Consider the following 14,381-nt stretch of genomic DNA (forward strand, 5'->3'; position numbering starts at 1 on the left):
TGAAGCACCTTGGTCAGCAGAAATGTTGTTTAAAGGTGCTATATAAATAATAAAAGTGACCTTGACCTTGACCTCTTCTACATTTAATAACTAAAAGTTATACAGTGATGCAGTGTTATTTTACATTTGATTACTTCATTCAATTTCTGTACCTAATCTACCTAAACTGTATTTAACTGCTGTTAGATCTAACTGAAAAACCTGAAAAGCAACTGTTTATTTCATTTGTATCCTTGTTCTATTGTGTTTATTTGTGTTATTGCTTGTAGTTTGATTATGAAATTTATATTTTATATTTTAGATTATATTTATATTGATTTTCTTTCATTTGTTCTTGCATTCCATGTAAAACTTCTGGCGAGTAAAATAAAAAAAAAATTTACTAGCTAATGGTGACTCGAGCTTTAGTGTGTCTGTAGAGGGTTAAATAGTGACAGAAATTAACTTTTTATTTAAAGTTTAATTTAATCAATAAATTCAATAATAGAAATAAAACACTATAGGTTACTGTTACCAATCAAATTAAATCAGTATCAACAAAATCCATTTCTGCAATGCAGAGGTGACAAGCTGCATCTGAAGTGACATTTAGCTCAGACGGGACATAAATGTATTTAATCTGCGGTTACAGTTGCATAAATAATGTTTTGAGATTAATGTTATAAAAATAAAATGGGGAATATTGAAATATGATTATTTAAAAATTAATTATTTTAAAAAATAAATAAATAAATAAATAAATAATATATTTTTAAAGGGTTAGTTCACCCAAAAATGAAAATAATGTCATTTATTACTCACCCTCATGTTGTTCTACACCCGTAAGGTCTTTGTTCATCTTCGGAACACAAATTAAGTTATTTTTGATGAAACCCAATGGCTCAGTGAGGCCTCTATAGATAGCAATGCCACTGAACTTCTTAAGATCCAGAAAGGTATTCAAAACATATTTAAAACAGTTCATGTGAGTTCAGTGGTTCAATCTTAATATTATAAAGCGATGAGAAAACTTTTTGTATGCCAAAAAAAAAACAAAATAACGACTTTAGCGATATCTAATGATATAATATATAATATTATATTATATAATATTAAGATTGAACCACTGAACTCACATGAACAGTTTTAAATATGTTTTGAGTACCTTTCTGGATCTTGAGAAGTTCAGTGGCATTGCTGTCTATAGAGGCCTCACTGAGCCATCAGATTTTATCACAAATAACTTAATTTGTGTTCCGAAAATGAACGAAGGTCTTACGGGTGTAGAACGACATGAGGGTGAGTAATAAATGACATTATTTTTCATTTTTGGGTGAACTAACCCTTCAAATATGAAACTAAAACCGCCAGTAGGTAGCGGCAAGTCACTCTTAATGAGCAAGTCATTGAGTTATTCATTCAACCGATGTGATGAGAGAGTCACAGAATCATTCATTCAACAGATTTGTTCAAAAGGACTGATTCATTAAAGGTGAAGTATATAAGATCTTTTTGTTAAAATACATTCTCTTAACCATAGGTCTTCAACTCTGCTCCTGGAGGCCCACTGCCCTGCAGAGTTTATATCCATTATGCTTCAGCTTGTGATTTTCTAACAATCCTGAAGAGCTTGATTAGCTGCATTAAGTGTGTTTGATTAGCGTTAGAACTCTGCAGGACAGTGGGCCTCCAAGAGCAGGGTTGAAGACCTCTGCAAGTCTTAACACAGTTTGTTGTCCATTGACTACTATTAGTATGCCATTCATGTGTTTGTCTTCCCCTAAATTTTAAATATTGAGCCACCCAGCCATGAGATCCCACGATATTAAAATATGACAATATTTCTTGTCGAAGTGAAAAGCTATTTCGTGGTATCAGTTTTACAGTGCTTGCATTATACTGTTCTGTCTTTTTCTGCGTATAATTCATACTCAGAAAGAACTGAATTGACATTACAATATGGCAGCCACGATTCTTTGATTAAATTTGAGTGTTCAATTAAAAAAAGTCTTGTGTCTTGTGACTTTATGTGGTCTTCTGCTTCTATTGCTGTTGTACCTAAAAGCGTCAACTTTCCAATACCACCAACAGTTGACCTTAGAATATCTAGCAGGGATGAAATTTCACAAACTGGCTTCCTGTCACAGTACCACGCTTGAATTCACTGAGCTCTTCAGAACAACCATTTTTTCCCCCCAAAAAATATTTGTAAATGCAAACTGCATGGCTAGGTGCATGATTTTATACACCTGTGGCAATGGGTCAGATTGACACCTGAATTCAATAATTAAGAGGTGTCTCCCAAAACGTTTGTCCATATAATGTATATTTGTGTCTTTATTCACCATTTTATTGCTAAATTCTGAACTGATGATAATGATCCATCTGCCATTCTCTCCACCTCATACAAACAGGCACATAAGAGAAAGGTGATCCAGTGAGCCGTCCTGCTGGGATTGAGTTACAGCATAGTATTCAGTGGCTCTGTGTGCTATATACCACAGTCTGGCTTTCCTTTCTCCCCTCTCTTCCTCACTATCATTAATTTCTAATGAAAGCTCTCAGATGCATCACATACTATCCCACGAAAACAGACACAGTTCCTCAACTGCCTCTGTCCTACACTCTAATCAACCACAGAACAGCAAAAGTCCATATTTTTATCCCCCTGCTGGCTTCCAAGCTTGCTCAAATTTTCTCTGTTCATTCTCTCTCTGATGCTTCAACCATAGACTTCTACACGTTATCAGGCGAAAAAAAAAAAACGCATTTTCATGACTAGCAGCCAACCTTGCTTTACCAATGGGCTAGATTAAATGTATAATCTTTTGGCAGATATAGGCCTTTTTATGTATACCAAACACTGTTTTTCCTAATAATCTCACATCAAACATGAAGTAGGGCTGGGCGATATGACGATATATATAACATTGCCACAGTATAAAAGGTCTATCATTAGAAATTTTGCTATATCATGCATATTGCGGTATGTAAAAATGTAGCACTATTGACATGAATTGACATGAATGAGAATATAAAGAGTGGTACGTGATTGATGTTAAAAGTAATTATAAGCACAATATAATGGAACTTGGTGTGGTGCTCTTGCTGACTGTCACACTGCCAAAGTGTGTGCACAAAAAGCTGCTTCTCTCGGAAGGAGATCGTGAATTTGGGACATGCTCGATGTTAAAAAATGTTAAAGGGTAAGTTCACCCCAAAAAGAAAATTCTGTCATTAATTACTCACCCTCATGTCGTTACACACCCGTAAGACTTATAGTTCTATAGATGCCGCGTCGTTCGTTAAATTGAATAGGGAAGGTGTAGGACATACAGCGTAAGCTTTTTGAAGAATACGTAATGGCGGTCTGGTGGAAGCACTTGTGATGCGATCATTTGTGTCTATAAAGCATATACATTTTTATTTTTTTTTTAAGAAAATGACCGATCGTTTTGCTAGATAAGACCCTTATTCCTCGTCTGGTATCGTTTAAAGCCCTTTGAAGCAGCACTGAAACTGTAATTTTGACCTTCAACCGTTTGGGGCCAATTGAAGTCCACTATAAGGAGAATAATCCTGGAATGTTTTCATCAAAAACCTTAATTTCTTTTCAACTGAAGAAAGAAGGACATGGACATCTTGGATGACATGGGGGTGAGTCAATTATCAGGAAATTTTTATTTGAAAGTGGACTAATCCTTTAAGGGTCCAGAATAGTAAAATTAGTTAAGCATTAATTAATGATTAACTTGTTCACAATTAAGCATTAGTTAAGAAAGAATACATAAAGTAAATAAATCCATGTGTTAGAAAACTAGACTCACTGTTCCCATTTAGAGTAATCATCCTTTTCTATCATTTTATTTATTTTATGGCATAATGCACACCTCATGTGTAATAATCTAAAATACTGGCTAGTACTATACAGTAAAAAGTAAGCCCCTTTTTATGCACTGCCGTCATTGTAGCATTTCACTGTAACCAAATTCAAACAGCTGGAACATTAAGCATTTATATGATAATAATACAGCATTATAACATTTAATCTCAGCTAATTATTTGTTTTCATTATGACATATGGTTGTTGGATCCATACTATTTTTTTTTTTTTTTTTTTCCAGAGCAATCATGCTGTTTTAAGAGAAAATAATTTTTACAATAACAACAAAGCATGTGAACATTTACCTACTCATTAGAAGAAAAACAAGCATGAAAGTGAAATCAATGTGCATCATAAAACTCTGAACTCATTTTTTCCTTGATATAACACTAAATAAAAATAAATAACACTAAATAAAACTAAAAAACTGAAACAAAGGACCAAATTCAGAATGGATTTGAGCAACCTTCTATCTACTGCTCAACACTTTTGAAAATGCCATAGAAGTACTCAGAATTCTTAAAAGCAATCTAATGCCCGTTTTAGACCGGATGCGCAAGCAGTGGTGGCAGCACAGAAGCTGTGCGTATGCAGAGTGGGAGCAGTATGCACCGATTGTGCTTTCACACTGGCAGCGTTTGTTGCGCACAGCTGAACCGCAGCTTGTATACTGCAAATACAGACAAGTATCGTCCATTCTGTCACTGGTGTTCTCCTCCAGCCACTGTCTGTCATGTACTTTGATTTATGATGGACAGCATACTCTGCTGTGAAGCGAACCGTGTTCCCCTCTGTCCCACACACATATGCATATAACATGCTGTATATAGGTAGTTTACATGATAAAAGTAATCTTAAAGTTAAGGTATGCCTCTAGTTTTAATCATTTAAACAGGCCTTTGAAGTTTGGGCAAAAACATCTGGCAGTGGTTTGTTTTCGTGTAGGTTTTTTCTTTTTCTTTTCACAGCACTGAATGTCATATGGTGATTGTGAAACACCTCACATGATTTTATGGTTAAATTTGTTATTTTTCATGTTAATCAGGTAAATTTTGATCAAGAACTGCGATGATTTTATGCGCAGCTTGTTAGTGCTGTACGGCTCTGTGATCAGTAGTAAATGCTGCTCCATCTGAAGGCCAGAGGGCGCTCTCGCGCAGAAACTCCAAATATGCCCTGCCGCAGAAGTAGATAACACACCTCATTCCAGGAAATCCCTATGGGCATCACACTAGTGCTGTAGCTGAATAAACAGAAGATTGAAATGCTTTGATTGATTAAACATGACTAATAAACACACAACTGCCTTATTGTGTGTAAGAAGCCACATCTCACTGAAGGATGCTCAACTGTTGTTATGAAGTGAGTTGAGTAAAAACATGTTTTGAAATGTTGTCTTTTGTTGGACAATAATGTTGAATGTTAATAAATGCTTCTCATGTCTGGAAAGATGTTTGACACGTGTTGCTTTTTCAAATGCACATTATAAGCGACTCAAACTCGCAGTACTTTCAGATGGATTAGCATTTGGAGACATAGTTCATTGATAAGCTGCGCATTAAAAATAAATAAATAAATAATCGCAGCTTTGCGATTTCATAACCGCACTAAGCCAATTCATTTAAGCACAATTTCAATGTTATTTTTTTAATCGTGCGATTAATCGTGCAGCCCTAGTAAGCAGTGCAACAAAAATCGTGGCACTGATGCTTCTGCTCGGCGACATGCTGCCACTCCACCTCTGTGTGTGGTGTGAATGTTCTAATCTGTTAACATGGGCACCGAAAAAAAATATGTGCTGCTTACGCTGTTTATGTGTGCTTTGTGAAACCACCCTAATAGCCTATTATGGCTTAAGTAACAAAAAAATGCTTCTTGTCTAATACTTACAGGTTTCGGCATCTTGTCTCCTCTCCTCCCTTCCCACGTAACCAAGAAAAGAAGAAAAACTTGTCCTCTATCACAGGATTGTAGACCCTTAAAAAGGAAGGGGATACAAGAATAAAAAAATCATAATCACGATTATTTTTGGTCAGTATTGAAATCATGATTATTTAAAGGGTTAGTTCACCCAACAATGCAAATTCTTTCATTAATTACCCACACTTTCGTTAATCTTCAGAATGCAAATGAAGATCTTTTTGATGAAATCTGAGAGCTTTCTGTCTATCCATAGACAGCCTACACAATTGAAACTTTGACGCTTCAAAAAGTTCATAGAGATTGTAAAACGAATCCATATGTACTGAGCGGTTTAGTCCAAATTTTCTGAAGAGACGATTGCTTTATATGATGAAAAGATTGAATTTAGGCTTATATTCACATAAGCATTCATCAACTCACACATGAGATGTGGTAAACGGAAGCTCAAGCATGTTTGCTTGAACTGTGCGAGAACCAATGAGGTTCATTCTTGCAGGGCCGTGCACAGACATTTTAAGGGGCAGTGGCCCAAACCAAAAAAAAGGGGCACTAAAGGGACAGGAGGATATTGGGGGGTGGGGTGCTTGTTAATACAAAATATTCATTTGTTACAAATATCCAATTAAAAGAGAAGACAGCACCTTCACTTTGACTCTTTTTAGTTGACTCTTAGGCAATATCATCTTAATATATAAAATGAATAACAAAACTTTTACAATCATATTTTAAATATAATTAAGATTAGTGCTCATTCTATTTATTTCTAATTGATTTTAAGTTGTTGTAATTATTCTTTCATTCACATAATTTATTGTCTGTCTTTAGCATATTTCTGTGACTGTCTGATTTGGCTGATTTGCCTGTCTCAGCTTCATCTTGAATGGAAGTATAATACATTTAATTTGATATTATAAAGCATAAATCTATACATGTGTTCCAAATTATTATCCAAATGACATATCAGTAGGATTTCAGTAAAATAAAAATTATTTCTCATATCTTTTTGGATAACTGTATCAGTCTCAATGGTTTGCCAGGTCTTCTTAGGTAAATGGAAAACCTACATAAATAAGTTGTTCCACATTATTAAGCAAGTCACAGTTCTTGTGCAATATGGAGAATAAGAAAGATCTTTTTGAAGATGAAAATCATGAAACAGTGCAATGCCTTGAAAAGTCATGAAAACAACTTATATTCTGCAAAAACTGAATAGAGATTATTAAACTGTTAAAGGATTTGTGTGATTCAAAGCACAGAAGAATTCAGTTAGATAAAGGCTTATTAAAGAAAAGTTTCTGTCAAATGAATTGTATTAAAAAAGAGGGCAGAAAAAAGCCAGTGTTGAGCAGCAAACAGGTATTAAAAGCTACTGGAGTCTCAAGAAACTCTCCATACAAGCTGGGTTGATTTTCCATTTACCTAAGAAGACTTGGCAAACTATTGAACAAACCTGTCTGAGAAGAAAGATATGAGTAATAAAACAAACACTTTCATTGAAAAAGTAAAACCTGAATTTGTATTTTACTGAAATCCCACTGATATGTCATTTGTATAATGATCTGGAACTCATCTAGAACATGTATATCATAATATATAATATTATAAATATATTGTTATAAATTACTAAGAATAGATTGTAATGGTAAATATTCTTTACAGGAGTTAAAGTGTGACTGCTGAATGTTCCACGTGATGATTTAGCTTACCTCCCTTACGAAAATTAACCATGTTTTATTATAGTAAAACCATGGTTTCTGGCGTATTGATTACCATTTAAACTTTGTAGTAGAATTATGGTTAATTTGTGGTTACCATGGTATAACTGCAATGACCATGTTTTTTGTTTGTTTGTTTGTTTTATTCGTAGTAAAACCATGGTTAATTGTCGTAAGGGCTGTTGGCGTGCTGGAGTTTTGAATTAATGTTTGCAATGATGAATGGCCTTTAGCAGCCTTCCTTCGCTATGTCTTGGTCTTCTTTTTTTGTGAAGGCATTGTTTTTTGTCTACCAAGTATGCCAACAACAGCAAATTTGGTGTTATTTATGTTATATAAGATCGGGTAAAATAATTTGATTAGACACGAATTCTCTTCCAAGAACGTGGATGTTCTGTACAAGTTGTTAGCAATATAGGACCAGGAGTAAAACATTACCGACAGAAATACAAAAACAAACTACCAAATTACTAATTCTGCGGCTCAATTACTGTCTGTATGTGGATTATAAAGCATCTACCTGAATGGGACGAACTTCTGGAACTGTTATGTGCACACACTCGCCTGAGCACGGACACAGACTCTGAGTGATACTAGGGAGTGAAGGGGAAAACACGGAGCAGATTAGCGGAAGTAGTGGATCTTTAGCGGAGTGATAACACAACGCTTTTATGGGAATTTTGTCAAAGGGAGAGGAGGGGGCGAGAGGGGCACCTCAGCCGATGGGGGCAGAGGGGCAGTGGCTCTAGCCACCGGGCCACCCCCCTGTGCACGGCCCTGCATTCTTGTGTTATGCAGCACGTGTGAGCTTCCGCAAGAGGTTTGTTCTTCTCACGTGTCATTCTGGTTTGGTTAAGCTTCTGTTTATGTTTCCTGATCAATGTATATGTGAGTAGAAGCCTAAATTAAATCTGTTCATCATAAAAAGCAATCAAGTTTCATCAGAAAATTTGGACTAAACCACTCAATTCATATGGATTAGTTTTCCAATCTCTTTATTAACTTTTTGAAGCGTCAAAGTTTGAATTATGTAGCTGTCTATGGAAGGACAGAAATCTCTCAGATTCAATCAAAAAAGATCTTCATTTGCGTTACAAAGATAAATGAAAGTCTTACGGGTTTGGAACGATATGAGGGTGAGTAATTAAGGACAGAATATTCATTTTTGGGTGAACTAACCCTTTAACACTTATTGGTGGGCGATATGATCAAAGTCTTATTTCATGGTATGAGTAATTTTAAATATCAGTGAAATGTCACAATTTTCAATATTTCTGCAAAACTAATACTAGGTTAAATAATTTAAGAAAAGGGTCCTCAAAATAATTAGTAACAAGTAAACAGTCGGCAATACAATTACAAACAAACAAAAACTAATTACAACAAAACAGACAAATAAATACAATGATTAATACAATGAAATATAAATTAAATAGTGTTTTAAGTTTTTCAGGAAAATGGACTAATAGTGGTATTTAGATAAGTAATAGCCTACATCAAAAAATTGAATCAAATGTAAAAAAAAAAACACTGTACAGTAAGACTATGCAGTGTTATATTCACATTAAATATAGATTAATCCTTATTAAAGCTACTTGGGTTATTCAGTCAAGATCAGTGAGTGATTTTCCTTTGTCATTTGTTGTTTGATTATCATTAATGACAGACTGCAGCAGGTTTATTAGGCTGCTGTCAATTTAAGAGCTAATGCACGGATCCAATATACTGTTACACAAGCATTTTCTTTCCCAACTGTGGACGTTTACTTGAAACATAACCCGCTGTGTTTACATGAATACTCTCCAAAAAGGCATTTTGACATTTTTGTGTGTACGATTTTAGGCCCGTATCCGAAGCCCATTTGGTTGTCCACGTTCGGCATAGAAAGTGTCCTGGGGAACAATGTTTCTTTTGCGGCTTAAGCCCTATTCGGACGGAACTAGTTTTACAAATGTAAGTTTGGTAGGTAATTTGCTCTGGAATTTTTACAGAGGTCGTAAGAGAAAAACACAAACATGGCAGATTTGAATGGGATTAAAATCTCAAAGTACGTCTTTGAAACACAAATTTCTCTAACATCCCCCTGTAAAACTAGTCCTGTCTGAATAGGGCTTTTATGCACTTTTAATAACACTGTTTAATTGCAAACATGCCTTGCAGTTTAGCAACAGTGGACTGCATTTTACAACACTCACTAATTTGGCTGATTTGGATGTTGGAAGGGATAGTTCACCCATGTAGGAATTGAGGGCGAACCAGACAAATGAATCTTCCAGATGATTCATTCAAACACAATTCCATACAAAACTCATCTCAACACTCCAGATCTCAAATCAACACGCAGAACCCAAAATCAGAGAATCTGTCATTTGCGGCTCCATTCAGTCTACAAAACCCCCAGCTAAGTACTTTATGGCCTTGCAAGCTTGTAAAAGTTGAGCCTAGCTGAGGAAGAAGATGTCAACCTTAAGCAGTTTGTAAAAGATGGATTGGTTTGAAGAGGGCAGAGCACGAGCCCCACCAAGATAACGGCAGAGGTTGTTTGATCCCCAAAACATGGATACAAAACAGGATTTCTTCTTCTGAGTGACCTCTGAGTGACACAGAGTTGAAATCCACAGAAAACCCCACAGAGACTCTTTTATATATAAACTGCAGCAAACTGTTCCAAAAACAATTCTAAACAAATCTGTGTAAAATGTATCGTATTTTCTTTATAGAAATCATGTCTAAACTGTACTTTCCATACTCTCTGCAGGAAAGTTAAGAGACCACAGATAACATTTGATTTATGATGAGGGGAGGAGGAAAGCCACCTCTGAAAGATGATACCTAATTGGTCAGAACTCTTCAAAGAGGTTGGACAAACACCTCAGTTTAAAAATTCAGTACACAAAGACAATATAGAATCAGAAAGACGAGACAGAGAAGATCAAGAAGACCTAGCAGGCGATGAAGACAAGACAAAGGCAGATCAATATCAGATGTAAATAAGAACAAGCAGCTTCATTCAAGCCATCCAACTACTCTCGTCTCACTCACTCACTCACTTCCCTTTCTTTTACGTTGAGAGTCTTGCATTCTAAGTTAAGTTTTGCTGCAAAGATTAATCAATGACTCTACAGTCTGTGCCCGCTTCAAAACTTCAAACTTCAGCCACGAGGGCACTCCTCCGCCAGCACACCAGAACGTGACTGGCTTGCCACGACATCAATCCGGACATGAAAAGACCTGCAGCAAATCAAAAGAACCTGGGAAACACCTTTCTCCAAGCCAAGGACGCTGACGAAGGAATCCCCATTTAAAGACACAAACAACAAACGCAAGTACCTCCAGATTCTAGCTGAACTGGTGCATTGATAAAGTCTAATAACCCCACCTAAGAGCGATAGAAGGATTAAATTAATGATTGATGGTTCGTTCAGATCAGGTCTTATGAAGTTGCTAGGAACTTGATTTCATCATTTCACTCTCTTAAAACTCATTCTGTCCTCACTTCCTTTCTTTCTGCAACTTGTGTGAATGTGTGTGTGCATGTGTTTGTGTTAGATATTAGTTTGTTAGAATAATCAATAAAGTCTCAATTATATTTTTAAAGAGAAGTGTTGTGTTTTGTGCATACGAATTTAATGTCTTAAACTGACAATCTATGTTACCTTGCTAATAAATAGTGTTTTCACGATAGTTGGATATTCATATCCTCTACAGAACTTATAGTTACGGCCCGTGCAAACTCTGGACGATTCAGTTGCTTGGTCGTAAAATAAGTGACTATTTTAAAATTCCCTATAAATTAATTAATAATTTCTTTTGAGCTAATTTGCTACACCCAAAAATGAAAATTCTGTCATCATTTACTCACCCTCATGTTGTTCCAAACCTGTATGAGTTTCTTTCTTCTGTTGAACACAAAAGAAGCTATTCTAAAGAATGCTGATAACCAGACAGTTGACTGTAGCCATAGTATTTTTTTTTTTCCTACTATAGAAGTCAATGGTTACCGTCAACTGTTTGATTACCAACATTCTTTAAAATATGTTCTTTTGTGTTCAGCAGAAGAAAGAAACTCATACAGGTTTGGAATAACTTTATAACTTTAAGCAATGACAAAATTTTTATTTAAATTGTCACATCTGTCCTGTTTAACTCCTGGATGATGAGCTCCTTAAATGCCCTGATCTTTAATGGGGAGTGTTGCTCAACTCATCTCTACAGAAACCCCCACAGGTGCTCAAGAGTGTTATGAGTGCAATACATGTCCACAGAAGATTTTTCACCTTGGGAGAATGCATATCTTCATTGTCATGTTGAAAAAATGCCCAACAATGCAGGGAATGAGGAAAGGGTAACATCTTCTGTTTCAAGTTTGTGTATTAAATTACACAGTGGTGTGGGAATTCATGACTTCATTGATAAAGCACAACTCCCTCACACCTTCAGCACTCATACATCCCTATATAACAGCTTTACTACCACTGAACTTTACTGTGGGAACCAGGCACTTCTCACTGTACTCCTCCTCTAGCAACACCATAACATTTTGAATGCTGTTAGATCCAAAATGATTCATTTGGTCTCAGAATCTATATTTTGTAAATATGGGCTTTGGAAATGGCTAACTGACTTTATTGTGCAATGAAGTGAGAATAACAACCATGCATGCCATTTCTGCAGGCTGCATCTTACTCTGAGATAAACAGTCACTCTTTTCACAGCTTTTGCTGGCTCTGAGACACTCGCTTGGTATTTCTCCTGCTTTTTGTCTAGCACAAAAATCCCTCATCACTAAATGAAGGCTTAAGGCTTATTTTTACAGTGATTTGGTAATCCTCTTGTACCACTGTCCTCTTTTGTGCTAAGAAATAAGTCTCCTGACAGTTCTCTCCCAAGTGGTTCCATTGTTGTCAACATTAAGTCTGAAAATGATTCAGTGGGCTATATAACACTTTTAATTGTCAAGAAATTACTTCTCTTTAAATGTTTTGGTTCAATATACTTACCTGTTGATCAAACATTGCCTTAAACTTACACCAGAATTTTTTTTTTTATTTCATTTTATTTAGTAACTTTTAGGAGGGTGTACTCAATTTTGCTACACAACATTTTATCACCTTGATAAGAAAATCTTATTTTCCTGAATAATTTTGACATGCTCCTTTGGTAATTGATTAAGCAGACTTGCTGGAACATTATATCTCTAAAGAACCCTAACATGTCTTCTAAGTAATTGAGTAATTGCTGACTTTCAGAAGTTTCAGAGGGGGTGTACTCATTTATGCTGTGCAATGTAAATCAGATAAGAATTAAAACAAAGTTTTCATTGAAACATTTGTAAACCGTTCTTAATCTCAAAAGTGAGCATGCAATATAAGTTTAATTATTTGTCTATGGTACATAATGTGAGAGAGAGACATAATACGTGGAATACTGAGAACACAGAGTGGGTGTAATATATAAGAGCAAGTTGGCAGGCTATTACCCTTTTTATAACATACATTTTTAAAAAAATCATTAAGTCAAGTCATTAGGCAAACTTTTTGATGTTCAAAACCCCCAAATATGACGGTCCCCTTGCGAGGGACCCCCATAAAAGGTAGACATATTTTCAAGTATAAAGATAATATTTTACTAGTGAAACACAAAAACATTATAAATTAGTAAAATATTACCTGGAGAATACTTTTTATTATTGTTGTCACGATAATGGCATTTCTAACTTATACGATACCTTGAAAAAAATATCTTAATCGATTCCACGGGGAAAACTGCCATATGGATATTTTTATCATCTCATCATTTTTTGATAATTTGGGTAATTTTGTTGCAATAGCTTACACAGCATAAGGAGGCTTTATTTGAAGCTTTGAACTAAAGTAACTGTAAGTAATAAAATGATACAAATGATAGCAGAAATTAATACAATAAAGAGACAAATAGTATCCATGTAAGAAATACTTGGCCTACAGAAATTAAATAAACTAATTAAATGTAAAATTACACTGGATAGTCTTCACTGTAAAAATTAAATACAGATTAATGCTTACAACTAAAGTTACAAAAGTTATTCAGTGAAGAGCAGTGAGTAATTTTCTCTTTGTCTTTCGTTCTTTGATTAACAAGACAGACAGCAACTAGTTTCTTTAGGCTGCTGTCACTTTAAGAGCTTACGCAGAGATCTAATATACTGTTACACAACATGTGATTTATTTTTTAACTATTTACGTTCCAAAACTGACTGTGTTCACCTGAATACTCGCCAAGACAGGCATTTTGACATAATTGTGTGTATTTGACCATTTAAGCGCAATAAGCTGCGAAAAAGAGCTCAATTTGGCTCAACTCGCGAGCTGTTATATAGATCAGTAGTGTGCAACCACTTTTGGTGTTGGCGCGAAACCTGCAGAGAATGAGTACATTTATGTGCAATACCCGCAACCCCGCCCTGAAATTCAGGAGCTAACACTCAACACTATTCAACTGAAGCGAATGAGACTAGTGAGAGGAGGCGAATGTCTTAAACAGTCAGTTTGCCATTGAAGAGAGAATGAAAACGTGAAAACGCTCGTTATGAACGTGTAAACAGGTAAATCAAAAAGCCAGTGCAAATGTGTGTTTGAAGTGTCCAACAGGCGAAGAGAACGTGCTCTTTCCTTAGTGTTCTCAAAATTGCCCGTCGAAAGCGTGTGCTCACTTTTTAGGGCTTGAGTCTGTCATGTTTTTGTCTGCTGTAGGTTTAGGACTCTTGTATTATCATTAAATCCAATCAAAACAACATGGAATTATCGAGGATAAATTTGCCAGAGGATTGTAATTGTTATTATAATCCAGTATAATTAAGTTAAAAAAAAAAAAAAAAAAAAAAACAGAACCTTGAAAAACAT

The 14,381-nt window shown here is 35.4% G+C and overlaps 1 protein-coding gene across 3 annotated transcripts in view; it reads right to left on the minus strand.

Annotated features, from left to right (window-relative positions):
- Nucleotides 1-14,381, minus strand: part of LOC127514079 (radixin) — a 310,901-nt gene that overhangs the window by 242,843 nt on the left and 53,677 nt on the right. For all 3 annotated transcript variants that reach the window (XM_051896477.1, XM_051896486.1, XM_051896467.1), the window contains exon 2: nt 5,753-5,839. In XM_051896477.1, the coding sequence (XP_051752437.1) occupies nt 5,753-5,764 (12 nt within the window). In that variant the 5' untranslated portion in view covers nt 5,765-5,839. The remainder of the gene's footprint in view (nt 1-5,752; nt 5,840-14,381) is intronic.

The sequence above is a fragment of the Ctenopharyngodon idella genome, chromosome 1 (genome assembly GCF_019924925.1).
Source record: "Ctenopharyngodon idella isolate HZGC_01 chromosome 1, HZGC01, whole genome shotgun sequence".
Taxonomy (NCBI): domain Eukaryota; kingdom Metazoa; phylum Chordata; class Actinopteri; order Cypriniformes; family Xenocyprididae; genus Ctenopharyngodon; species Ctenopharyngodon idella.